Source organism: Fistularia commersonii, chromosome 2 (genome assembly GCF_037954325.1).
Source record: "Fistularia commersonii isolate RoL2024-O1a breed Wild chromosome 2, RoL_Fcom_v1.0, whole genome shotgun sequence".
NCBI classification, from domain to species: Eukaryota; Metazoa; Chordata; class Actinopteri; order Syngnathiformes; family Fistulariidae; genus Fistularia; species Fistularia commersonii.
The window spans coordinates 16,916,758-16,944,736 of NC_141285.1; the positions used below are offsets into that span (position 1 = coordinate 16,916,758).

Below are 27,979 nucleotides of genomic sequence, written 5' to 3' on the forward strand. Positions count from 1 at the left end.
TGAACACCCTGGCTATGTGGACCATATGGAGCAGAAATGAAAACTGTCCTCAGTTTCATGCCAAACATCATTAATATCGTCCTTGTTTACTCAAATGAAAAGGAAGCCCATCATCCTAACTGCCATTAGAGGTCGACCCAGATTGGCACAGAGTCCTTTGGCTACATATTAGATAGTCTGGTTTGTAATACTTACATATGAGACTTCTTAATCCAAACATAACAAATACCACAATCTTTTATTTACCTTTTCTTTTAACCCATTTGTTGTGAGAATAAATAAAAATGCCTTTTTTTTTCCTTTTGCTTGTTCAGTAATCGGAACAGACTGAATAATTGTCCAACATGAATTCAGACCTTGATCTATTAAGATAATAAAAAAGAACTGTAAAAAAATATAAAAAAAACATTAAGTATGCAAAAGCTAAATATAGATAAAAGTGATCTTCAAAGGGAGTCCATGTGGAGTGTTAGCATTTTTGTTTCTAAGTCTTTCGAAGTTTGCAATTTGAACGGAATCTCAAAATAATTTTCCTGAGCTGCAAAAATTCAGAATCATTTAGAAAGCTACATTTATATACATTTTATTTGGATAGTGACTTAATTTATTGAAACAAAAAATTTTTTTTGTTAATTTCCCTCATGTAGACAGGCATTGAATCCTGTTGTGAATCAGCTGATGGATTATTTGAACTGCAAAATATTGTCATCTCTTTGGACAGTAATTGATAATATGTCAGGAGTATTAGTTGAAAAATAATTCTCTGGATTTTTTATTAATCAGTCATTCATTGACGGACACCCAGGTAACACTGTTCCCCCTGGTTGTCTTGAATTTGACAATAGAGCTTCGTAACTAAATCCACAACTCATGCAAACTCTGCCACAACATGTTCTGTGTGTCACCCTCGGTTACTTGTCCTTGTGCACTAACAGCGCTGCAGTGATCAAGCTGTGGAGGTTAGATGTGAGCTGATTCAGTCCTCACATCATTCCATGTGAAAGCCGTTGCTAGCTCTCCAATGCACCCTGACAACACTTTTTATTTTTGTGCTGAGTTTTCACAGCGATATAGTTTAGCTCCACAGTGCAGCCCGTGTTAAGCCTGCAAGGGTCAAATATCTCGCTCTAGGGAGGTGGTTTGTGCATCTCTAGCTTCATAACCTGCCTCCACATCTCACCACCATCACAGGAAATACCTCCCTTGAATTGACCTGCGAAAGGCAGTCCTGCATTACATTTTTTTCAGCTTCTTGAATCCCAAACTAAACATAGCAATGCTACGTCGGAGCAGGCAGATCACAGCAAAGGCCAGAGTTGATGCTCGTCCTTCACAGAATATAAACAGACTAGTTTTGACCTGTCTGCTGCATTGCTCTCCCTCTGAGCTGTGTTTGCCCTGTCTGAGTATGTTTCATTTTTCAAATAATAAGTCTTGATTTGTGAAATTGAGAACAATGCAGTCAAAACCAAGCAGAGAGAGGGTGCCTCGATCCTCCCCAGCAGCTCTTTTTACACTCGGCATCACACTGGGGCCTAATGCTAATGCTATGGTCCAGTGTGCCTTCAAAGTCAATGACCTTTTCTATAACATCCAGATTGGTTAGCAGCTCTTCCATCTTGCATAATTTCTCTCTCTAGGCTCCAGAACTTCTATGGACACTTGCTCTAATGCTTCATCCAGCCTCAGCTCCTCTTGATAGATCTTATTTGTTGGGGTCAAAGTCCTTCCATTTGGGGTCAACGCAGAGAAACACAACCTTCTCACCAGAGCGTGTTTGGAGCCCTGGTGTTGGCTGATAAGGGAACACAAGTCATTCAAATCCCTGAGCATATCATCATTTTTTTCGTCATTCTAACTCCAGGGTTAAAACTTGCAAATTCTCCATAGAGGAGGCTGATTTATTTTACCCAGTGGGAAGCGTGAGATCTAAATTTAAAAGGATAAAATGAGCCTAGAGTTGGCCATTTGCACTTCCATTTGTTAGCTGTTGGTCAATCAAGGGCAGTCCTCTGAATCATTTGGTCTAAGATTACTGTTACTCTACTGCTGAGAGAATTCTTTTCTGCAACAACATTGATGAATCATGAACTGTGCAATAACATTTTCAGACTTAAACTCTTACGAGAAGTGATAAGAATTCAGCTTACTCTGTCAAATTCTGTAGAATCGTCTTCATTTTTGATACATTTGGTCTTACATCATACGATGCAATAGGCTTGCATTTGCAAGAGATTTTAAGAGTACTATTGCATCATGAGAAGATAAAGGTAATTAGATCTGTCTCTCAAACAGAGAGCCTAATCTCCTTGGTCTCCTCAAGCCACTCCATTGGAGTGGAGTTGGAAAAAAAAAAGGAAGAGAGAGCAAAAAAGAAGAGGGAACTGACTGGAACGCGAATAGGTGGGATAAAGAGAGGGATTACAGTTGAGATAGAGATGAGGAATAAAAACACAAGGATAGGAAGGAAGAAGGATGTGTGGTCACTCCAGTAAAACCTTATATTCTGCCTGGGGTTGATTTATTGCCAGCTTCAAATGGGGATAGTGGTGGTTTGATGAAATGACAGATGGGGAGAGGGTGACAAATCCAAATAGATTGTGTTTTAATGAGAGTTTGATAAACGTGAAAGCTGAAAGCACTGAAGATAGTGGCAGGTGCTAAAAGCTCATTAGAATTTATAAGTAATTATTTTAATTAAAAAAATGATTAATGTACCAGCACCAAAACCCCCTAAATTTGGACACAGCTCTGCACTGTTATTTTAGTATTTGATAATTATTTTTGATCATTAGGCTCAAGGCTAGTGGATATTAATAAAACCATTGTGCAGAATATATATTATGTTATCTCCTCTTATACAAAAGGATTTTCATTTTCTATCATACCAGATACAAGTAATTTTAAAGTGATAATCTCAATTTCTCTCTCTCTTGGTGGTCAATCATGTCCAATGATGACAATCCTGCTTCTGCAACTTGTGAGTCGTGGTAGGTGATCTTTGGGAATCCTGATGACATGGCCAGCCCAGAGGTGGACTGTGGCCTTGATTCTGATGCAGTTGATCTTGGGGAGATAGCAGGAAGATATTAAAAAGTTCTGGAGCAAGGACACATCCCTGACGCACACTAGCACAGACCCTGAAAGGTCCAGATTCCTGGCATCCAGTAGTGACATGTGCAATCATCCCTGTGTGGAACTGTTGAAGGAGTGTAACAAATTTTCTTGCACAGATGAATTTCAGTAGGATACTCCAGAGGAGCTCCCTTTGGTCAGTCTTTGATAGGTCAGTGAACGCCATGAAGAGATCCTGGTTTTGTTCTCTGCACTTCTGAAGTTGCCTTGCTGTAAAAACCACAGTGCTTCTGTTCCTTCTGAATCCATGCTGTGATTCAGGCAACAGCTGGTACGACATGTTATCCACCAGTCTGTGCAGCATGTCTTAGGCCAAGACTTTGCTGGCAACCACAAGAAGGGAAATGCCATGGCTGTTGCCACGGATGGACTTATCTCCTTTGCCTTTAGAGATGGTGGTGATGTTTCTTGCTGCCAGACGTCTGCAGTAAAGAGGTAGAGTGTGGGAGTGCAGCGGTAGCCTCCATATTTGAAGATCTCTGTAGGGATGTAATCAGGGCCAGTGGCCTTGTTGTTCTTCAGCGATTTTTCTGCACATCTAAGCGCCTCAAAGGTTGGTGGGAGATCAAGGCCTTTAATAGTGGGGTGGTCAGGTAACACTGAGGGGTCTGTTGGGGAGGTCAGGTTCAGAAGGGCTTGAAAGTGTTCTGCCCATCTGTTGATGATGAGCGTCTGGTCTTTGATGAGGGTTGTACCATCAGAAGCCTTCAAGGGAGAGACTGAGCACTTTCTTTGGCCATAGATGTTTTTCACTGCATCATAAAAGTTGTGCATATCATTATTATTTGCATATGATTGTATCTCATTAGCCTTTGATGTTTAAACACTCATTCTGCAGGACACACATCTTGACTGCAGCTCTCTCCTACATGTCAGCCACTTCTGCCTGGGCACAGCTGGTGTGGGGTTGTTGAGCACAGCCCTGTGTGCCGCATGCTTTAGCTCAAGCATGGTGGTGATTTCGCCTGTATTAGCGTTAAATCAGTCCTGGTGTTTTCTGCTCTGGTGGCCAATGGATTGGGCTGCTGCCTCATAGAGCCTGAAGCTGACAGAAGACCATTTAGCATCAATGGAGACATCTGTACGCAGCAAAGACTCAATGTCCCTCAGGTTTCCAGCCAGGGAACGATAAAGATTGTCCCGATCTTTAGGGTTTTCAAGCGAGGCACAGTCAAGGGTCTTCTTCCCTGACCTTTGGGGATGGATGGTGGTATTTTCACATGGAACTTGGTTATAATTAGTCGATGGCCTGTCCAGCCTTCTGGCACTCTGGGCCTCTAATTGCATGGGTAAGCAAACCGTCTTTTATATCAGAATGTCTCACGATGATGAAGTCAAACAAGTGCCAATGTTTGGAGCGTGGGTGCATTCGGGATATTTTGTGTTTATTTTTGAGCTTGTAGAGGGTGTTTGTGATGGTTAAGTCGTGCTCAGCACAGAGACTTACCAGCCGCTGGCCACTGGCATTGACCTGACTGATACCGTGACTCCCAATAATGCCCTTCCACAGCTTCCTGTTCTTCCCCACTCTGGCATTGAAATCACCCATCAAGAAGACCATGTCCTCCTTTGGTATGCGACGGAGAGCCTCATCTAACCCTTGGTAGAAGTGGTCCTTCATGTCATCCTTTGATGGAAGAGTCTGAGCATAAACACTCAGAAGTGAGGCATATATTTCTTGGCCAGAGGGATCCTTAGTGACATGAGCCTTTCACTCTTTCCAATTGGTATTTCTGGGAATCTTGGTAAAAGTGTGTTTTTATTGCCAGTCCCACACCATAGTGATGCTGTCCTTCTGTTGGGTTTCCCTTCCAGAAGAAGGTGTAACCCTGCCTTACTTTCTTCAGGGAGCCTTCATTTAGGAACCTGGTTTCACTAAGGGCAGTGATGTCAACATTGAGGCGGTTAAGTTCTGCTGCAATGAGTGCAGTTCTCCTCTGTGGTCTGCCATTGACTCCATCAGTGTCCAGGAGGGTTCGTATGTTCCATGTAGTCAGTTTGAGAGGGATTTTTTCTTCTGTTTATTTCGACCGATGGGTGGAATGTCCTGATAGGTGCGCTACCCTATCTAGTATGTTCTTAGTGGACAGTTTTTAGGCCACCTTTTCTAGGCCCCTCTCCAATTGGGGTAAGCAGTGTGGCTGCTCCCCCGCACAGGAGTCTGCTGGGAGCAGCTTCCATGCAACCCCACCTCCTAATGACGATTGGTAGCCCTGTGCCACTTTAAGATTCAAGATTGAAAGCGTTTATTGTCACATGTACAGTGTAGAAACATGTTTCCCCGTACAGTGAAATCCCTACTTTGCTTTCCACAGTGCATTTTGATATGCGCTGATAGAAAGTGTCAACATTATTATAAAGATGATAATAGATATGAATGTGAACATTGCAATAGTACAGTAGCGTTTGCGTGCAGCTTTGTGTGCAACTCACAAAGTGCAGGTGCAAGGATGAGTGCAATTTAAGTGGAAGTAGACTTTACATGTGCAAGGAGAAGAATGAGTGTCTGATGGCAGTCGGGTAGAACAAGTTCTTTTATCGCGTCATTCTACATTTCAAACTCCTGTACCTCCGGCCGGAGGGTAGAAATGTGAACAGTCCATGTTGAGGGTGGGAGTGGTCCTTGGGGATGGAAGCGGCTCCTCTGTGGACAATGCGGTGGTAGATGCTCTGCAGAGAAGGCAGTGGGGTTCTGGTGATCCTCTCTACAGTCTTTACCACTCGCAGGTGTCTTTGGTCCAAAGCAGTGGTGCTGTCGTACCACAAAGTGATGAAGCTGGTTAGGATGCTCTCAACAATGCAACTGTAGATGTTGCTGAGGATCTTAGGGGACATGCTAAACTTCCTCAGCCTCCTCAGGAAGTACAGCTGCTGTTGAGCCCTGCTGACTGTCTGCATGGTGTTGAGGGACCAGGTGAGATCCTCTCTTATGTGGACACCAAGGTATTTGAAGCTGCTAACCTTCTCAACCTCAAGACCTTGGAGGAACAGTGGCTGATGATATCCTTTCTCATGTCGTCTATCATCTCATTGGTCTTTCCCAAGTTGAGGGTGAGGATGTTGTCCTTACACCACTTCACCAGACTGGCCACCTCCATCCTGTGGGCCGTTTCATCTCCGCCGGTGACACGTGTTATCACTGTGGTGTTGTCTGCGGACTACAGGATGACCTGGTGTGCAGGGTTTTGACTAGGAGCTTGCAACGCATTCAGACCCTTACCCACCACCAGACACCCTGTTGGCACCAGATGACCATTTCTGGTTGCTGGTTGCACAGAGAAGATGGATAGCTGTGCAGGGAGATTATTTAGAGTACCGCTGGGGGTGCGCATGTCCCAGCAGCACTTCTTAACTGCTTGAGGGCGTCTTCCGGTGGCAAGGAGGGCCCAAGACAACTGGCCCTCTAGCAGTTGTGGGGGGCTGCCGGGGCTCCAGTTTTCAGGAGTACTGCCTATCATGTGCCACCAGCATGATGGTTTTCTGTCAGGCTGTGCTCCCTTAGCCTTTCGTCCTCCCAGACTCACCCACGAGGCAGAAGGGCAGAGGTTGATAGGTGCCAGGACATATACACTACGGTGGGCCTGCACACTATATCTATGGAGCCCACTGCTACTCCCAGATCCCCTGCCAAATTTGCCTGGAGCCGCAAGGCCCCAGTTACCATGTGTGCCATGGGGAGGCCTTGGAGGGGTCTTGGTAATGAAGAGGCTTTGTCCTGGCAGGAGAATACTGATGGATGAGTTGCTTCCTCATTCACCACAAGGGCTAGCCAGCTGCATTTCTGAAAGCGAGAAGTAGCAGGCAGAAAGGAAGACATACACCTTCCCTCTAACTACTGCACTAGATGCATCACAATACCCTGTGTTCAGAGAACACACACACACTCTTAATTTACAGTGTTTTTATAAACCTTCCACAGACCTGATTTGACCATTTAAAAAAAAAAAAATTAATCAATAATTTTGGGGGCAATTTTAGGTCTTATTATTTTTCTTCCTCAGTTCTCTTTGTTTTCTGGGTAAACTTTTGCTTTATTGTAACCATATTTAACCATACTCAAAGCTTTTACCAGGATTGTGTAGATAATGTAATTTTCCTCTCAAAAAGTATCTGTAAGTAATATTTAAATTCATTGTGTATTTTAAATCCATTGTAAATAACTGACTAAATAGGGACATAGTTCTCAAAAAGATCCATATTTTTTTCTACAGATTCTGAAAAACGAATTTATATTAGAAATACATGATGACATCTCAGTTAGAAAGTATTTGACATGTGCATTAATTAGACCAGATCACCAAACTACAAGCATAGTAAATGTGTCCTACGGCAATACCTTTGCCAGCCCTGCAGAGCTCAGATTGAATTTCAAGTTGCACCATCTCCCTATCATCTGTCATCTGATAGTTAGTTGTTTGTTCAGAGCAGATTTGATCTTGGTTACATTTCAAACTGCACAGGTTAAACTATGGGGACTTTGACTGTTGATAAGACAAGAAGATTTTGACAAGAATATATATAAGAATATTAATCAGCAGCCCAATAATGTACTTTTTGAATTGAGTGGAGTTGTGAATTAATTCTGATGAAAAAGCACATACTGGTTTTGTATTGTTGGTGAATCTGATTTAATCACATTAATCAAAGGGATGGATGGAGTATTTGAGTCCAATAAAATGCATCTAATCAAATTACAAACCTTTCTTTTGAAAATGCGTCAATTAATTAGAATCCTTCTATTTTCTCACCAAATTATTATCGATTTTTCTGGTGCTCAATTGGTCTTGGTTGCTTTTATATTTTCTGTTTTCATATTGATGATCTTCAAGTAATTACAAGATAATCTGCAGGGGATTTCTTGATATTTAAATAAAGATTTCCTGATTTTTAAAATGTGACAGAACATGATATTGACTAATATCAAAAAAACGTACTGTCAAAAAATATTTGAAAAAATGTAAATAAGGATCATAACCTCAGATTGTAGATGCACAAGAAAAAAAAATGTATGATAAGAAATGATCTGCCAGGATGTTGCCCTTTCTAGAGCGGGGTCATTGATCTGTGCAGGTTAGACAGCAGGGAGCCAATTAGGAGAATAGCTCCTGACCTGTTTGATATCCGCTCTCTGAATGCACCTAAACTGTCTTTCCAGCAGACAGTAAAAGTCTGTGGTTTCACCTGTCACTTGTACAGCCAGTCTCTTATTGACAGACCGGCATATTTAGGAGGAAACCATTAAAGAGCTCTCTGGGTATCAGGGGTAAGAGGGGTAAGGCGGGTGATGGCTTGATAAAACTACTGTAGTTGTTTTTGCTGCTGTTGTTTGTGATAACAAGGTCTTAAAATTCTCACGGTCATATTGAATGAAGTAGGGGGAAATACACCTACCATTTCCCGTAAGATGATTTACAGAATGCAAAAATAAAATTGTATTTATGGAAATGGCGAGGGGAAATGACATGATAAGGAAAACAAACCAAAGAGATGGCAGTCAGAGCTATTCTATTGTGTTGTAAGCCATTATATTTTCTTTATTTTGCTCTTAATTTAGAGAAAATGTTAGGTACATGCACTTACAGTTTTGGAGACAACAGATGCTGAATATATAATGTTACATAATTTTCATGTAACATGAAAATTATCTTAAACAACCCCACCTTGATATTGTTTGTTTTTATATTAGAATATATTTGGTGAAAAAGAATTCAATTGCATGCTATGTAATTTAATTTCTGGGAGATAAAACTCGGTTATTCATATTTGTAAATAGAAGTGATTCGCACCAACTATGTTTAAAGTAAACAGGGTGCATTAAATTTAATCTGTAATATCTCTGCCTGATTGGATACATGTGGCACAGGTTGCATGTCAGATATAAAATATGCTGGCAGGTTTCCGGCTTCTAGCTGATAAGGTAGGCAAGTGTCATGGAATGTAGTATATTCTCTCAAAAGGCACTGAGGTGATTTAGACTACATCCCAATTTATCTGCAAATTCTTTAAGAGGGAGGAAAGGTAGGGATTGAGTCAGGATAAACTGTTTCCCTTCTCACATCAGCAGAAAACTGGATCCGGGTTGCTTGATGAACCGAACTTCAACTGATTGAAATACTAACTCCAAAAATAAATTAATTCAGAGTTGCAGAAGGTCATTTGGAACAAAAACTGACAAAAAGCTTTTTTCTTCTTTTGAAGAGAAATGCCAGTGGGCATATTCACTGTGAACAAGGCCATAGAAAGGCTAACAGTGGATAGTCCTTTCTTTCGTTGGCCAATGATCCGGTTTTGGTAGCAATGTAGTCTTTTTCGATAGAAAACATACAAACCTATTTCACAGAGTACATTTGTAATACATTACCAAAGTCATTATACTACTGATTTTCCTCATCAGATAGGTTGAGACCAAGGCCAGTGACAGAGTGGAGAACATTATTTGTTGTACAGGCTTCATGTGAAGATATGCTATTGTGACAAATCAGTGCATGCTTGCTGCTTTGGGCTTCCACTGATAATCCACTTTTAAAACAATATTTCATGGAAAGTCTCAAGAAGGGATCATGATCAAGCTCGTTATTAAACTAAGTGAGGTTAAGAGGCACTCTAGAATAGAACCTCTGTTTTAGGCTCTTTACTGCTGAAGCTGAGTATCATCCCCTGATTCATAGGGGGTAAGTGATGCGGACATAAACCAAGCAACATATGAAGTAGAAATCAATCATAGCCCTTAAAACTAACATACACATAGTATATATACACAAACATACTGCACACTGCCAAATTGCCCCACTCCCTAAAAAGAATGATTGTCCATTTGTCTTGTAATGATGGAAACCAAGTAAACCCATGCAAGGTATTGCTGAACAGATGGAGGTTATTGGTCCCAAGTAGAAAGAAAAAGATCCATATTATCTATTTAAGGAAAATATTGGTAGCATTCAGCACAAAGGATGACAGATATTTACTGAGTAACAAGCACCCTTGGGCATGGGAAGCTTTTTTTTAATATCCTGAGTATTGGATGTGTATCTTTTGTGTAGTCAAAATGCCTTAGGACGTTGTTTAGCTTCGTGCTTGACTTCATGCTCTCCATGTATATTCATCCGATAACTCTCATTCACATTTACATTGGGCTGTTGTTCAAAATGGCGGAAGCTAGCCTTGGGTAATTTTGCCACTGATGGCTTTAGAAGATAAAGGCTGATGTCACTCAAGTATGTAGCTTGTTTTTTATCCCACCTACTTTCCCATTGGAGGAAATGGTGAAAAGACCACTGTGGTGAAACACAGAAGGTTATAGGTTGGGCCATTACACATCATGGGTTTTTAGATTACATTATTCTTGTCTGCAGATGATCTAACCTGTCTGATATGATGTGATGGGTACGTAGATGCATGTATGGGCTGGATCCAAACCTGACATTTTATATTTATTTTGAAATTCAATTTAAGTGTCTTTTTTATGTTCTTTGGCTCTAATTTTGTATTTTGTCAATGGTAATTACACAGACTATTATTTTCAAAACTCGAAGCTAGAGGGACTGGCCCTTTTTTGGGGTGATTTTTTTAGATGCATGGACCAAATTGGTGGTATCAGTCTGCTGGGTAACAGACTCCAGGGTAGTCATAATATACCACTTCTTTGAAGGTGTGTATTTTTTCATACAACAGCAACCAGGAGCAGTGTTGGGTCTTTACATGAGTAACTCGGGAAAGTTCAGTCATAGCTCCACATTAGTAATCAATGTAAAGACAAAAGGCCTTGGAGGCCTTGTGAGCTTGCAAACCGCAGATCAACATGTTCAACATTCAGAGCTGTTTTTAGACTCAGAAATGAAGTAGTCTTTCAGCTTTGAGGACACAAACATCTGGAACGAAATGTCTGTGGAGGTTCTTAGTCACCCAGGTCATGGTGAATTCTTGTCGAAATCTTCTTGTCTTGGCAACAGGACTTGAATTTCTTCACTTGAAGATGTTTTGAATACGGACATTGCTGTCTTCAAATGAATGGCCCTTGTCCTGCAGATGTAGGTTGACCGCGGAGTCCTGTCCTGAAGTTGAGGCTCTCCAATGTCGGTGTTTCGGAGAAACCCCAAAGGGTGTTCAACAAACTCTCTAGCCAGATGGTTCAAGAGAGGAGTCAAAGAAGCCATCTTTGTCAAAAAAGAAAAAACATCTCTGAACAGAGGATGGGGCCTCAGACACAACCTTTCACAAACGTACAATGCCATACTGGGATCAATACCAAGACGGATTTGCACACATGGACCCATCTGTAGCCGGGCCCATCTGTAGCCTCCACACAAGAAGGAAAGACCCATCACCAGAACCAGCCCCCGACAACGTCCACATGAGCCTCAGTTCATGTGATCCAACAGGTTTCACCCTTTTTTTTAGCTTTTCCTTTTCACATTCCAATCCAGGTAATCCCACTATGTTGCTCTTTCGTTCCAACGAAGGACACTCTGATTAGCATAACAACCCCCCTAACACCTAGTTTTTGCAGATTAACTCTTCCACTTACATAACAAGCTACCATAAACTAGAGCTGCTCAAAAACTTGGCAGTTATGTTCAGAAACTCATAGGTCACTAGAACTGAAGAAGCCTCTTGGATGAGGGGTTAAACATCTTCAAGTGAGGAAATTCAAGTCTAGTTGCCAAGACAAGAGGATTTTGACAATAATGTAGAGCAAGGCTCCCAGATGAGCTTAAACTTGAGATTACAGTTACTTCATTCACATACAACCCAAATCCCCTGGCTAACATTTATTTTTAATTAACTTCTCCCTTGTTACCTTTGTACTTTTGACTGTGGTCATTTTGTTTGCTTGCTTTGTTTTTCTTCTCAGTAAAGGGTGTAGCATTGCCTCTGGTACATTACATGCCCTACAAATATACTACGGGTGGCCTAACCAAAGATTGTGACATGAGGAAGTCTTTAATGGAAAAAATCCACGTTTTTGTCTCTATTTTAGTAACCCATTTCTTGGAAATGTCATCATTTCGCCACTTGCCGGCTGTTTTTTTTTTTCTCTCCAAGGTGATAGAATAAAGACATCATGGATGATCTCTCAATTAGCCACAGTTCAAAGTGTTTTCCGTGTTTTTCCATCCTGGACCACTTTGACTTCAATATTGTATGAATGGAAGAGGCGAGATACAGTGGTCTGAATCAGAACAGCTGTACATTCAAGGTTTTTTTTCTCCCATTATCCACCCATCCCCGCAGTCATCGGAAGTAGCACAAATGTAGATGCATCTTTGTCTCTGTCCTCTTTTGTCTGAGCGGAGGAAAATAAAGAGCGTCTTAGACAGTGTGCGCTGGCAGGCTCACATTATAGTTTTTCATCTCCACAAGCTGCTGAGGATGTCACAAATGGGACAGAAGCAAAGCACAGCCATTTTGAAGAATGACAACATATATCCTGTCTGCGCATGGTTGTACGGCTCGGCAGAGATGTGGAGAGATGCAACCTACTGGCTTGTCTTCCTGTTTGACGACATTGTGGATGTCATCTATTTAATGCAGTGTACACAAATCTTCTAATCCTGTTTTGGCCTGCAGGGCTAAAAATAGCCTAAGCACAGAGGGGCAGCACTGGACTAATGTGATTTTTGGAGATGGACAATTTCCTCAGTGACACTTAAAGCTTTACTATCTTTAGCGAGGCTAGTGATTATAACCTATTGTTGTAATTTCCTGTTTTCAGTTTTTAGATTTAGACACAGCCAGAGGCTTGATCACCCTTTTTGGTGTGAATGTTGAATGTTTTAAACCCAAGCAGAAAGGGTCCTGAAAATTAATGGAAAATGTATTTAAATAAGATGGGAAAAGCAGACCAGATATTAACTTATAACAGGAAGAACTACAAATAATTGCAAGAGAACATTTTTGCAAATTTTGTTGGCGAATTGTATTTTTCAATGGTAACATTATGGTCAACTGATGCTTTGTCAGATTTATTTTACGTGAAGGTCTTGGAGAACCATGGAAATAAAACTTGTCTATTCAGAAGCTGTTCTAAGCCATCTATGTAATAGGGGAGTTAAACAACTCCCTATTAAAATAGGGACAAACTCACTTTCTAAATGTTCCAAATCTTAAACGTGATATTTCTTTTCTCGTAAAAGCATACACATGCTGTCAGATACAATTTTCTTGCCATTTCAAATTTGTTTTCCTAACATCATTTACAAACTTCTACTCTGCTTCTACACATCCTCTACTCCACTGTTCTATATGCAGGAAGTTTGAGTGTTGAGCCGAGCATACTGAATTCCCAGCTGTACTTGTGTAATCCACTAATCAAACATATGGAAGCCTAGGTAACCCCTCAACATCTGAATCAACAGATTTGGCGAGAGATACCATTGTCTCAAATCAGAGATACCTTTTTTTTTGTGAGTGACAAATTTTGCTTGTATGTACTTGCCTGCACCAGGGATGCATCATTTTACTGTTGCATAACAGGGACTAGTACATTCAAGCCACAAAAATAACTGCTGTTTTTCACGAGATGTTGGCATATGTTAACACCTGGCTGTGCACGTTGTACATCCATTGGCATATGAAGGTCTCCCTATTCTTCATCCCTCTTCCCCTTTGCTGTGACCCAGTGTAGGCCTGTTACTCAGGGACACTGGGTAACTGTACCGGCATTAAAATAGCAAACAGGGGGAACAGAGCATGTTATGAGATTCACTAGTTTCTCATCTCCCTGGGTGAGGCTATAAATAGCCTCTCACACTGGAATAGAGTTTTCCCCTGCGATGCAGGCGAAAGCCAGAGGAACAGCTGCGCTAAAGCCAAGTCCTGTTAGATCAGCAGAGTCATATTGGCATGTGTCTGTCGCTCTCTGTTTCTCTTTTTGTCTCATGTTCTTCACTCTTACTTCTCATTTCCCTCAATGAACCTTGAGGTCTCTCCTCCACCCTTTTGTTGATTGGACAGACTAGTCTATATGTACATTTGTACTTTTATCAGTTGTCCACCCCCCCTCTATCTGTTCGTTATCATTTGATGTTTGATTTGCGGTCCCTGTTTTTTTTATCCATCTGGCGTCCTGCTTTTGACCCTCTCTGACAATTGGTTTACTACCTCTGTCTTTGCAACTCTGTACGATTAAATGTCTCACTTCTAGTCTCAAGTTTCTGTCTATGTGATTTTTAATTTCTTATTTTTACAAAGTCTCCCCAGTGTATGCTCTTAATGTGTACAATCAAGCAAGTTTATTGAAGAAGAAAATTGATCTACATCCTTTTTACAGTGAGATTCCCTTAAGAATTTACTCACTTGAATTACAGTAAAATTTATGAAAATGGTTACACAGGAGTGCTGTTACATTCAGAGAGATTATAGATATTAAGTATACAATATTAATTCAAAATAATCATAATTTCATCCAAACGTTTAATTTAACATAACAGAAGAATGTCCATTATTTTATAACTGGCACAAATTTGAACATGTGCATGCAATACATCCAAAATATTGAATAAGATGCATACAGAATTAGATTGTAGGTGTACCTCAACAGTACAATGTTATTCAACATCATCCTCTGGCAGTCTCCAGAGGACCATGGTGGATCGACACTCCCATCTGTTTCCAAATGTTTAAGGGAAAACGCAAAAAAATTATACAAACAAGAAAACCTCTGTTCTTTCAGGAGCTTAGAAAATAAATGGTTATTTCTGATTGTAGTGATGTGAAAAACAGATGTGTCTTTTGAACGACTCCAAAAAAATCCCTCTAAATATCTAATATGGCACTCATTATTTGGATTTTTAAAAGATTAATTTAAGGGATTTTATAAAATTTCATACAGCGTGACATCTGAAGGGACAGAAATAGTACAAAGCAACATTCTGTTTTTTATGAAATTCTTGTTGAAAGCTTATTTTTACCTATTTAATTTATTTCCTTTTTGGTTTGGGTATTTACACATTTCCTCCCAATGTGGCCCCACTCCCCCTCTGCCTCTGCCTGTCTCACTCTCTCAGTTTGACATCATAGGTGTATATATAGCCAGCAGATGGATTCTCCCATAGCAGGCTGCCCAGTGCTTCTCTCTCTCGCTCCCTCTCTCAGTTAAAGGCTTCTGCCGGCCACTCAAATGAACTAGAAACAATTTCTTGTTTACATTGTCTCTTCTGATCTGCCCACCCATCAGTTTGTGACTGCATCCATTATTCATGTGTTCCGCTCTTCTACACACATGCTTGCCAGCACACACGGTAACACGTTATTGCTGCTGAATGTGTGGCATCCTCTGTGTTCAGGTGTGCACAAGTGAGCAAGCTATTCCCAGATTAATTATGGAGGTTTTTCAAAGCAAATATAATTTTGAAATACGTTTGAATTCAAATACAATCCTTTTGCTTTATCTGGTTCTTGTTCTACCCACATTTATACTTCTATAAATAAAATGGACTTTCAACGTTGTTGTGTCTCATGCTGTAATGCTACTGTTTGATGTATGTTCCCAATGTGGTTAATGTCCTTTGAGTGTGAGACTGAGGTAACAGTTGGAGACAGACTAGCAGATACTATGCCCCCACAAGCCTAGAGGGCTTTCGAGCAGGCAATCAGAGTGAAACCTAAGACATCCTTGAACACGCTGACCCATACATGCATACACAGTTTACTGAGTATTTGCAGCATGTGACAAGTGAGGTGCATGCTGATACACATTTAAGTATGAACGAGAGATGCAGGGCTGATCGGATCTTAGGCGATGAAAGAATCTTAGACATTCACAATCATCTCTCTATTCGATATTTACATAACATACAAAGTACACATACACATACAAAGTACATACAAAGAATTCCCATGTTAAACAAAAATGCTATGAATTAACCTTGAACCTCAATGCAAATTAATATGCATTGATAGTGGACAGTATGTGGCAATGGTCAGTTAAAATGAGTATCTGATAGCAATTACTTTGAAAATATGATTTTTTTTTTTTACACTTTAGTAAATGACGGATGTGTGTTGTGTAGAAAATTTTCGAATGCATTTGGTTTTTTTTTTTTTTTCTGCATTTGACGTTGTGGCTTGCTTTTGACAGATTTTAATTTCAAAATTCCACAAGCTTAAGCTTCTTTCTGAAATGGTTTCTGGCATGTCTATAAATGCATTTGTCAAATTAGTTAAAACAAAACTGAATTATTAATAATATCCATAATAGGTGCTTTGTTGTTTTGTTAGTCCTTCATAACTAATCTGTTTAATAAGTACATAAGGTGTGAATTATTGAATTATGCACTAGAGTTCTGACAGGCCCAATGGTTCCACCACATAATAATCTGATGACTGATGATAAAAAGTCAGGCTTTTTTGGAGCCAGTTTATTGGCATTGTTATGGGGTTACAATCAAATTAGGAAAACAGCAGCTGTGTCCATACCATATCATTATGAAATGTAATCCAATTTGATGAGACAATCCTCTTGAAATGGTCAATACTCTTTTGGGCTCATCAGTAATAGTTCTTCTCTTTAGCCATGCAGAAGTGCTCAAGTTGCACTCTCGTTTTTTCTAAGTTCCATCCGTTTATTTCTAAGGCTGGACCTTAAGTTACATCTATCACTTTTCCAAATCAGCCCTTGATGCCAGTTAGGTCATGTAATAAACTATGGTGTAAGTAAGAACGCATCATTATTTCTAGTTGTTGTCATGTCTTTAAAACAAACTGCAAAAGTGTGGCATGAGAAACACTTGGATCTTGGAATTACACTTTTGTTGACAAAGCACATAATCTGCTCTGATGGCTACCTGTAAGATGTCAGTGAAGGGAGGGACATTGAAAGGAAATTTACCAAGTGTTACACTTGCCCCCCACTGTAAAATGAATCTAATGCTGTAGAGAGGGCCACCATCGGGTGATTTAAAACAATTTCAATTCTAATGTCTAGTTTGATTGTAAAGTCTAAGTCTATTCAAGACTTACTGAAGAGTTCATTTGTGAGGTTGCACTGAGAATTTTATGAAGCTGCGGGGTAACAGTCACATTTAATCTGAGTCATTGCACTAATTGTAATTAATGAATTAATTAATTGTAACAGTGGAGTTTCATGCTGCAAAGATATTCAATTTAAAGAAAAAAACACGATCCTCCCCAAAATTAATTAGAAAGTTCTTAATTTCCTTTTTTTTTTGTTAGAAGAACTGGGAAGCAGAGTGCCTGCTTGTGTCAAATCAGGAGTGGATGAGTGGTTGAAGAGGAACAGCTGCATGCTGTGACTTTGCCAAGCAAGGCATGTCAAGGATCTGCAGTGTTTTTCTGCTCACGTAATTGCACACAAGAAGGAACGTTGAAAAGGCCTGCAGGAGAACAACACTTAGCTCGCGGATCAATTAGCTTTGAGACCCCATGTGTGTGAAATGAAAAGAGCTAATACAGCATTAAATGTGTCACCATTAGAAACTCATTCCGAAACTTATTCTCAACATAAACTAGATGGACACCATCACGGCATGATGGTTGAATAGGTTGTCCCTTTTTTTCCAACTCTTCAAGGTTTTAACGCTACATGAATATGCATTGCTTGCTTGGGAGCAAGGGCATTAACTGACAAGATGTAGTGTAATACAAGGAGCTAATAAATGTGTGTATTCTTGGAAGAGTTGTGCATGAAGAGAAATGTTTGAGCTGATACCAATGAAAATTAAAGCTTGTGCATTTCAGTTGTATAGACTTTTTCACTCTGAAGTAAGCTCCTCTTGTTACAATACCTCACAAAGATTATTATTTCTTCCAGGAGGCACAGAAAGTAAACAACCCCGCCAACAATCAGGCTGCAGACAGGGCACCAAAGGGTCCTGATGAGAAAGAGGAGGCCCCAGCCAGCGAGGTGGGATGGATGACCTCAGTCAAAGACTGGGCTGGGGTCATGATTTCTGCACAGACACTCACTGGCAGAGTTCTGGTAAGTTTTTCCCGCCTTTTTAGATTTTGATTTTCTAAACCTCAGTTTTTAGGTGAGACCCAACAGCACTATTTTTAAAAGCACCGGGTCAGTAATGGACTCACTACAGCAGTTTGATTATTCCCCTCACAAGCTGACAGCGACTAAATATTGCGGCAAGCTTGTCAGCTTTCAGATTAAGCTATTGTTGTTGTTAGATGGGTTTATTATGGAACCAAGCAGAACTGAGTAAATATTTTAAACCCTAGGTTTGAACATTTGACACAGCATATCACTGCAATGGATGGGGAATCACAAAGCACTGCCAATGATAAGACACGTGCCAGCAGTAAATAAAGCTACTGCCAAAGAGTGATTGCTGGTGTTGCCCTTTGTGTTTCAAGCTTTTCTTCACATATCCGCCATTAAGGGTAATCAATATTGACACATTCTGGAGAAGACCTAAAGACAATAATGACTTGGATCAGTGGGTGGATTTGCACACAAAATAACAACTCAACAAAGCCTCTCATTTTATTAAATCCATTTCCATAGATCATTAACATGTTAGTCAAAATCCAATTTGTACAGTTACTGTGATTAGAACAAGGTCTTTACCAGCTGAGATGTTCAAGGTCAAACCGTCTGGAACAGTGTTTGTGTCCTTGACCATCTTGGTATAACCTCACATCGATGGGAATCCTTAAAATACCTCTAGATTAGTCCTCTGGATTATCAAGACATGGAGACATTGACTCACCTATTAAAGCAACTCCCACTGGGAACCTGATGTACAGCAATTAATTTGATCCGTACCAAAGCCAGTAGATGTTTGGTCCTCACTGGAGTTTAGCTGGCTATTTGGCAGATGCTGTCCGACCTTCTCTCAGATGTACCTGCCTATGTAAGTCATGTTGTAACTGATTATTCTGTGCATCTGTCAGATAAACTGCTGAACTCGTGAGTTCCTGTGCTGGCACAGGTTTGTGAATTGGATTCGTCTGTTAAGTAGAGTGAGTCACCTATGTGGTGCTTCTGGAGTTGTGGAAAAGTGATCAATAAGGATGATCTCTCATGATGAAAAATGCAAGATTAATACTACACAAAATTTCCCATTCTCATATCAATTGAATTTATGCATTTCGATTGATTTCTGTTGTTAACTTTATCATGTGCACAATCAAGATAGGTTAAAAGCCACAGACTGATTTTCAGATTAAACTTTAGTACTGCGAAAATCATGTTTATTTATCAGTTCCATTGTTCCTAAAACTTTTTGGTTTGTGAGCCAAACTATGGAGTTTAAATGAATTGGTCTGGCTTGCAATAAATGCCTTTCTTCTTTGCAGTAAATCACACAGATAAAAGTAGCATCAGCTTAGCTTAATGTCAAGAATAAATTTACTGAAAAGATTCTCTAAATAAACTGAGGAATCATGCACAGAGTTAGAGTTCATTTTGACAGAAATATCTTGTTCTGCTTTATAGATACCATATCTTTATACATTAATAATGCAAGAAATTGGTCTACCATGCACTGCTGCTCCTCCTCTTTGTAAAGCAAGATGACACCAATTTATTTGGGCTGATTGATAGACCAGCAGCGATGAGTAGCTTGTTGCCTTGCTATAGTTAAACATCTTTTTAGAGCCATATCAGCATTTTTACCTAGATATATGCCCCACGTTCTCCAGCTTTCTAACACAAGGCTAAATATCAGGCTGTTAAAAATCTTCCAGCAATCAAAGCAATGCTTCCAAACTTAACTTTCGGTCGCATTACTGCCAGCATGTCTGCATTGCACAAACGTTCATTTAGCATCTGTGGAGTGAATGAAGCAGTTGTGGAAATAAAACACAAAAATGATTTCTAACCAAAATACCAACATTATTATTGTTAATGTTTCCTTGAATGCGGCAGGATCTTCATGGTTGGTGAAAGCAAAAAATAAGAATTCAGGCCTTTTTTTGGTAACAGATGAATGATCCTATATTGGAGCTGTCAATTTGCGAAATGACCTTTGCTTTCATCACTTCCTCACTCAAATAGCTTTGCTGTGATGGACACGGTTCCCTATCTTTTTCATCTTAAACTCTGCCTTGGCGCTCTCAATCTGCCCTGTATGTATGTAGTCCTGTGGGGGTGTTAGAGAGTGTAGAAGAACAATGAGACTAGAAATGGAGCAATCTACTTTTTTCTGTTCCCATCGGGCTCCAAAAATTTGGCTACCAGCTGACAGTGGCATAGACCAATCTATGGTTATACTGTGGAAGTCTTGAAAAAGACCCAATTTAAACATTATGGGGGGAAAAGTGGCTTTGTAGGCGTTAACCAACAAGCTTTCTTATGCAAACTGATCTTAATATCCAATTGAGCCCAGGTTTGGGCAGCCCACTGAATTTTAGCAGGGTGAATTAGTGGGTTTAAGAGTTGAATACGAACTGGAGGGAAATGCTAACACCAACTGTTGAAGAAGGTTTATTTACACAAGAGGCTCAAACCAAGACACAACCAGATTGGGGTGCTCATTTGCAGATGCATATATGTTTGCCTATTTCAGTCGCTTCAGGAATTTGTGTATATAAGTGTGTCTATGCCTATGGGTTTGTTTTTCTGTGTGAATGGTAGGTGGATCAAAATTATGTTGAAAATCTGTGTACACAGAACCCGGCTGGTAACCATGGGAACTGTTATGTAGTGGTGCTCAGTCATCGTGCATAAGGGGGGTGACTGGCTGAACAGAGCAGAGCAGAAATAACAGTCACGTAAATAATGGTTTAATTTATCTTGCTGTATCCTCTATTCTACACAACAGAAAAAAAGCAGAGGTACCCTGAGTTACATTGCAAGGTAGATGACCCTCACCCAATCCATCCCTGTTTGCCGTGATGACTTCACTGCTAGTCAAAGATCTTGTTTCCCTTCAGGCGTACCAAATTATCAGAAAACTCCAAAACCAGCGGCAGAAGATTGGTCCAATTTTATTCCGACACACTGAGCTGAGATACTGGTGTGAGGTCTGTTTTGTTATTAGTGTCTAATGTGACTTGCCAAATGACTTTGCTCTGATGAGAAAAGAATTAAATAAACATATATCCACCCACACTGCATAGCCATTAAGACCAGACGTTCTGCATGAGAAACAGATAATTCTGGTCATTAGCGTTCCTGTTTAAGTCCCATTTTTGAGCTATAAGCTGAGAGAACTGAAAGCTATTATGGCTTGTGCCATGGTGGCTTGTGTCATGGCTCAGAGGATGTAATAACAGTAAACAAAGAGCAGCAGGTGTGCGCACGCACAACTCCTGTGTGTATTTGTGTGCCTCATGTGATTTCACCTTCCAAGGTGTTGATAATACATTGTTTCCTCAGACCGGGTGTCGTATGTCAAAGTCACCTATCTCCGTGTGATAAGCGTCTGTAACCTACACACATGAGCAGCTCACACCAAACACATACAGCCATATATCATATTTCTATTAGGCTCAGTGCCATGAAATATAAGGCAAAGGATTGAAAATACATGAGCCTGCATTGCTCGTCTGTTTGAGTCTTTGACGCTTTTGTAACCGCACAAAGTATTAAGTGCCTCACACACGATCGGTGTAGTTTCACGCAAACACCAACCTCAGTATCAAAGGCAAAATTACAGAGAGTTATAGGTTAAAGAACATGAAATAAAATGTGCACAAAAGGATCAGTTCACAATAGTTTTTAAATGATATAGAAGCAATTTAATATGACCTTTGGTTGAATAAGTCCATCCGTGTGGACTCGCAGAGCAGGATGCAACTACGTGAGCATGTGCCAGCTACAGCTTAAGGAGGAGGTGTTTTTCTGAGCCATGTGAGACAGCTGGGCACATGAAAGGGACTGCATGCAAAACATAGGTGAAAGGCAGAACACCTCTGCTCTGGCTATGGTTGGCTCATCAGTTTCTTTACAAGCACATCATCCTGGATGGTTTGAAGAAATACCCCATTAAGCTCTCAAGGGCACAGTGTGTGAGAAAAATTATTTGGAGGACAGCTGGAAATACATGTTGCCTCAATTCATGAGCTGCATACCACAGCATCTCAGCCGACTGATTCCAACATAAATGCTTCAGTAACAATGTATGTAATCCCATAATGTCCAACAAAAACAGTGAGGATTATAACCTCTGAATGTAGATATTACCCTGTCTCTCTGCACGGTGGATTTGCACGGCATGGTAGGTCCAGAAATAGGTCAGCCCTGCCATCTTTCTTAATGGGATCTTGGGTGGCAACCAAGGACCATCTGTTCACAGAGCCCTCTCACTAAACCCTATGGACATCCCTCTTCCTACTTGTCCACCCACTCACTGCCTGGTAAACGGCATAATGACCCATATCAACTACCGATACAAGACATCTGTCTCAGCTGGAGAATGACAACCCACCTGTCATCTTCAAAATCCTGAGCATACAAAGAATGACCCCATACTATCGAAAATATATTTGACAGGAAAATCTCTGATTCACACATCTTATGTTATCATACCTATCCTATCACTGCAACCTGGCTTATATGTCACATGGCAAGTATTGATTCTCCCTTTATGACGGAGTTGGGTATTTAGTTTTGATGATAAATGTAAAGCACTGGCAGTCATGAATATACAGTGATATTGCAATAAATTTCCTCAATTTCAAAATGGGAAAGTGTGTATTGGTAGTAAGCAAAATGTGTAATGATACTTTGCGTAAAGTCTATTGTGTCTTTATGTGTTACCATTCATGTTGTGAGGAAAATGGGTGTCTGTGTATTCTCTCTCACTTCCTACAGTTCATATCTTTCCTGTTAAAAGGAAATGCAATGTGCCCTATTTGTCAGATAGATTTGCATTGTTTGTATAATTGCACTATGAGCTAATCTTGATGTATAAGTACATTTGTATGGAGACTGCATTGGCTTACTTGAACATTATGTATATAGTCTTTCGCAACAGCCATGGGTTTTGTTTGCATTTCAGATTTTAACCATGTGTTCGTGTCTAATGAGTTTTTCTGTCAGTGGAAACAGTACTTTCATCCATGTGGTGTCTGTCTGTGTGTGTATGTGCAAGAGAATGTATCCACGTGTCCATGCATGAATTTGTAAATGCATGTCTGTGTGCGTCTGCTTGGGCTGGCTAATTACTCTTTCCCATCGAGAGTGTGAAACTAATTTATTGCTGTCAGCAAACTCCGCAGCATTGGATACAGCTGTCAACACACTACCATCTCCTGCATCTCACTCCATCATGGCAATATCTTTATCGTTTCTTTCGCAAAGATCGTAGGGAGCATATGTCTCATAGCTCACAGCAATTCACCTTTTTGCTCTATTATATGGAATCATTGCAAGCGTGAGACCTATACAATATAATGTTTTATCCATCCACAGGGAGCATTAAATGTCACTGCTCAAGACTCAATGTGGAATGTGTAAAACAAAACATACCCACTCACAAACAGCGAAAGGCACAAAGAAGTAGGACCAGACAAATGAAATTGGGCTCAAAATATTGATAATTATTTCTTTCTTCATTTAGGTAAATTTACTATGACACCGTGTGGTATTGACCGCATTCAATAATGTGTTTCTTGTATGCAGCTGTTAAATCAAAAGCTTACAAGAGTTTTAACATCATCAATTTGAACAAGAAATTTACAACACAGTAACATATGATCTTCCAGATGAGACGTTGCTGAAAGTGAAAGATGTCCCTATTTGAATCATTACTCTGTCCTGACTAACACACACACACACACACACACTTGCACACATATATACACACACACGTATAAGCCCATGTTTATGTATAGTAAATGTATCATAAGTAATTTAACGAAGAACAATTCAAGCAATGTCAAATGTTTAAGCACTAGGCAAATCCCATTCTTAATATTAAATACAAAATAGTACACATACACGCATGCAGGCACAAACACACACACACACACACACACACACACACACACACACACACACACACACACACACACACACACACATTGAGTTCGTAGTGGCTGTAAAAGTGCTGAAGGAAGCATCTGTCATTTTGATGTGAAAAATAAACAATCGATAGCTGTAGAGACCTGAGAACCATTGCCCAAGATTCACAACCCTATTTCTCCTGAAATTAACGGCAGTGGACACAGAAAAATGCTTCAATTTTTCGCCTCACAGTTCAGCATTCAGTGACATGGCACTTTGTTATGGCAGTGTTTCACAAGAATGAAATTCAGTTTCTTAGCCAGGTCACTGTGATTTCCTTGACTTGGAACCAGCGTCCTCAGGCTTTCTTCTATTTTCCTTGACCCACCCTCCCATTCTTCCCTTGTTGTTGAATATAGTTCAGTGTGCAGATTATTCATGTTATTTGCCAAAGTTCATCAGTTCGGTCAATGGCAATCCAATTAGCATCGGCCAAAATCTTTTGAAATGTGATGAATGACTGCATATACTGAAAGGATCATGGGAAACAAATTCTGCAGCAAGTGAAGTAGTGGAGAAAGGAGGGGAGAGGTTTGATTAGGGACATTATTTAACTGGGATATTTAATTGTTGATTCTATTTTCTTCTACCGTACGACTATCAGACATACTTTTCTGTCAATATCATTATTTTAAACAGCAAAGGATGTTTTGCAAAGATTTCTGAAATGTTTAAAATCTCATGGAGTTAAAAATTCATGCATTACAATGCATAACCAAAATGTAGAACATCAATTTGAATTATTTGCTGTGGAATTCTCAGCACTTAATCAGTTAAAATGCAAATTGAAATAATAAGAAACTTCTAACAATCATGAAAGTATGTGACCCCACATAACACACTCCTACTTATTATGATAATACAGTTCCTGATTTTTATTTGTCATTAATATGTAGACCTTTCACCCCAATCATTACTGTCACATCTAATATATATTTCTGAGTAGTCTCTTTTGGGGAAATGCATGACAGAAGTGTTAGAGCTTCTTCAGATGGTGAGCCAACCAACCACCAGCCCGAAACCAGCTTAAAAAGTTACCAAATGCTAGTTATATCAGCTCCAATTTGCACATTTATGATGTAATCACAATGAAATAGCATACTGCCTTGTGCCAGATGTGTATGTAATGAAAATGTTCATAGTTAGATATAGCTCTTAATTTACTGCATTATTTTATTCATTAAGATATTTATTCATTTACTGTATAGCTGTTATTTTTTCAGGCATTACTTTCACACTGACACATACTGAAGTATGCTGAATCATAGTTCAGTATGTATTTCCTTACCATGAATACAGCTCAGCTGTGCAAAGTATGTCCAGTTGGCTTGTCTTTTCTGGGTTGCTGCCCATAAGAATCATAAGATGAGTGTTGGAGTAAGGAAAAACGAGGGGTGTGGGAGGGCAAAGGAGGGTGTCATCGGAGGAAAGAAAAATTACATGGAGCACTACCATCATGCTGTGCTGTTTTAGCTGGTAGAAATTCACACATTTGTTTTCTCACTTAGAAACCAGACATAGTGTTGTACATCTGATCATGCTTATGTCAAGGCGAGGACACATTTATAGTGTGTATTAGCCATTAGTCATTCACTTTAGACCTCTGTCAACTAAGTGGTTCAAAAGTCTACAATGGAAAATACCTTAACTCTGACAAAGTAGATAATACATACACAGTGCGTATCTGAGATATTTGTTTCACCACTTTTAAAATTACAATTCACTCCATCGACCCATCGTCTAAATTATTTAGGGAGATTTTACAATTCTCACTTCGTCCCTTCCAGTGACGTCCCTGCTGCCGTTTTAGGCCCGTCATAACTCTGACCTGTTCTGCCAGATGACTCATCATTGATCGCTGTTTCTCTCTCCCATCTATAAGGCCATCCATTTGTCACCCAGTCCTCTATTTCCAGAGGCAAAGACTCAACCCCGCCCTCACTTGCTGCACTCCCCATCCCTTCGTCTGTCCTGCCCTCCCTCAAACTGTTCTGAGGAAAAGGTCAAGATAGCAGGCAGAGGAGTGGTATTTCATTTAGCTTGTTAATGGCTATCCAGGTCTCTCTTCATTAGATCAAAGTTGCCTGTGACTTTCAAATGTGAGGTGATACTGTTGCAAAGCACATGCTGCATTGCTTCTTCGTTCTCGGCTAAAATAACCAGAAAAACGTTAAGCATCTGTATTCTTAGTGTATTCACAAAATTGATTCAGTCATTTTCAGCTAATTGTTGCCATAGAAATGCAAACTGTGAAGCGTAATGCTGGGCTTACACCTTATCTTTGAAAAGATTTTGAAAAGGCTCCTTCACAACTATCATCTCACTCTAGCTCGCATCCAAAGACTAGTTTTTAGTCCCAGCCTAGTCTCAGTGTAGTCTGGGTTAAAAGACTGTGGATCTTACAGTTAAAGATTTTGAAAAGAGTTGTGGAAACTGCAACTAGATTATTTTCCCATCTTGCAAGGTTTCCCATCATGCTACCTTCAGGTTTCTTGTTTCTGGTTTTTTATCTATTGATTTTTGATTGAGTCTTTACGGTGACGTGAAGATGAGAGGATGAGAGCAAGCTGCGGCTCAGTAGGACTCCCCTTAAGATTTCCTTCCGACTTCCAGTTTTAAGTCTGTGACTGAAAAGCGTAAGGTGTTGGTCTGACATAATACAATGATTTGACATAGAAACACTTATGTTTTTGGCTCATTCAGCCTAAAACAGCGGCCTCCAACCCCTTGGCTAAGGACTGGTACTCATGGATTTTTTGGTTCTGGGCCGCACAGAAAGAATAGATAACTTAAATTATTTCCATTTTATTTTCTCTGCATGTCAAGATGCTTGTCTTATTTGTAGGAAACACAGCTAATTCATTCATTATCCTGCACTCAGTGTCATCAGGGGCTGGAGTCTATCCCATTTGTTATTGGGTGCGAATCGGGGTAAATGCTGGATGACCACAGACATTCAACTATCCACTCTCTCATTCATACGGGGCGATTTTAGGGTCTCTAAATCACCTTTGGCATGTTTTATGGTTGTGGGAGGAAATCAGTGAATCTGGAAGCTACCCACTCAGATGTAACAGGAACAGGAAAATGCCAGACAAAACAGCCCCACTGTCAGAATTGAACCAGACACCTTCTTGCTGGTGGAAATGCTAACCACTGCACCACCATGCCACTGCTAATTACAACTTCTATTTTGATTTCTCCTCTAAAAACCATGCTATCTTTGAACATGTCTTTTTTTTTGTCAGTTGCTTTGTGAAACAAAGCTAAATCTGCTTTCATACTGATAAATAGTCATGGGTGTATTAATTTGTTAATTTCTCATCATTGAAAATATTTTTTGACAACCAATATTATTGCATGATATAATATATTATGGGTTACATTTTGGATCATTTAATTTCATTTTACAACAATCGGTCACCAGACTGATAAATGTTTAACAGCTACAACCAATCACAGGGATTGAATGTGATGCAAAACCAAATCATACCAAATGTATGCGTGATATAGTGCTGAGTCAGCATGTTGTTTGCTGTTTACACATTGCAAATCACTCAATAAACTACAGGAATGGCAGTCACCTTGTGTTTAAAAAATTCAGATATGGTATTCCAGTCCCTAGTTATCAAATCTACATATAAAACCTTTCCTGCCCCAAAAAGTGTGTGTGATTTCCCTGGTATTTTGGAAACCAAATAAATTGTGAGGGGTGGATCTACGGAGTGAAATGAAATTTGAACCTTACAGACTTCTTGATTCTCAGGTTTTGCTTCTGCACAGAGCCAAGATATAAATAATATTATTGAGATTGGTTTACATGTTTATGAAGTACCTAAATGTTTATGTGAATAGTTAGAGGGTCTTCATTCTTTTAATATATGTTATGGTAAACAGAAGAAAATATTTTGTGGGTGCATCAGG

General features: G+C 39.9%; 1 protein-coding gene across 20 annotated transcripts in view; it reads left to right on the forward strand.

Annotated features, from left to right (window-relative positions):
• The window catches only part of kcnma1a (potassium large conductance calcium-activated channel, subfamily M, alpha member 1a), a 145,153-nt gene that overhangs the window by 23,235 nt on the left and 93,939 nt on the right, over positions 1-27,979 (forward strand). For all 20 annotated transcript variants that reach the window (XM_086171029.1, XM_086171052.1, XM_086171098.1 and 17 more), the window contains exon 2: positions 17,906-18,073. In XM_086171029.1, the coding sequence (XP_086027155.1) occupies positions 17,906-18,073 (168 nt within the window). The remainder of the gene's footprint in view (positions 1-17,905; positions 18,074-27,979) is intronic.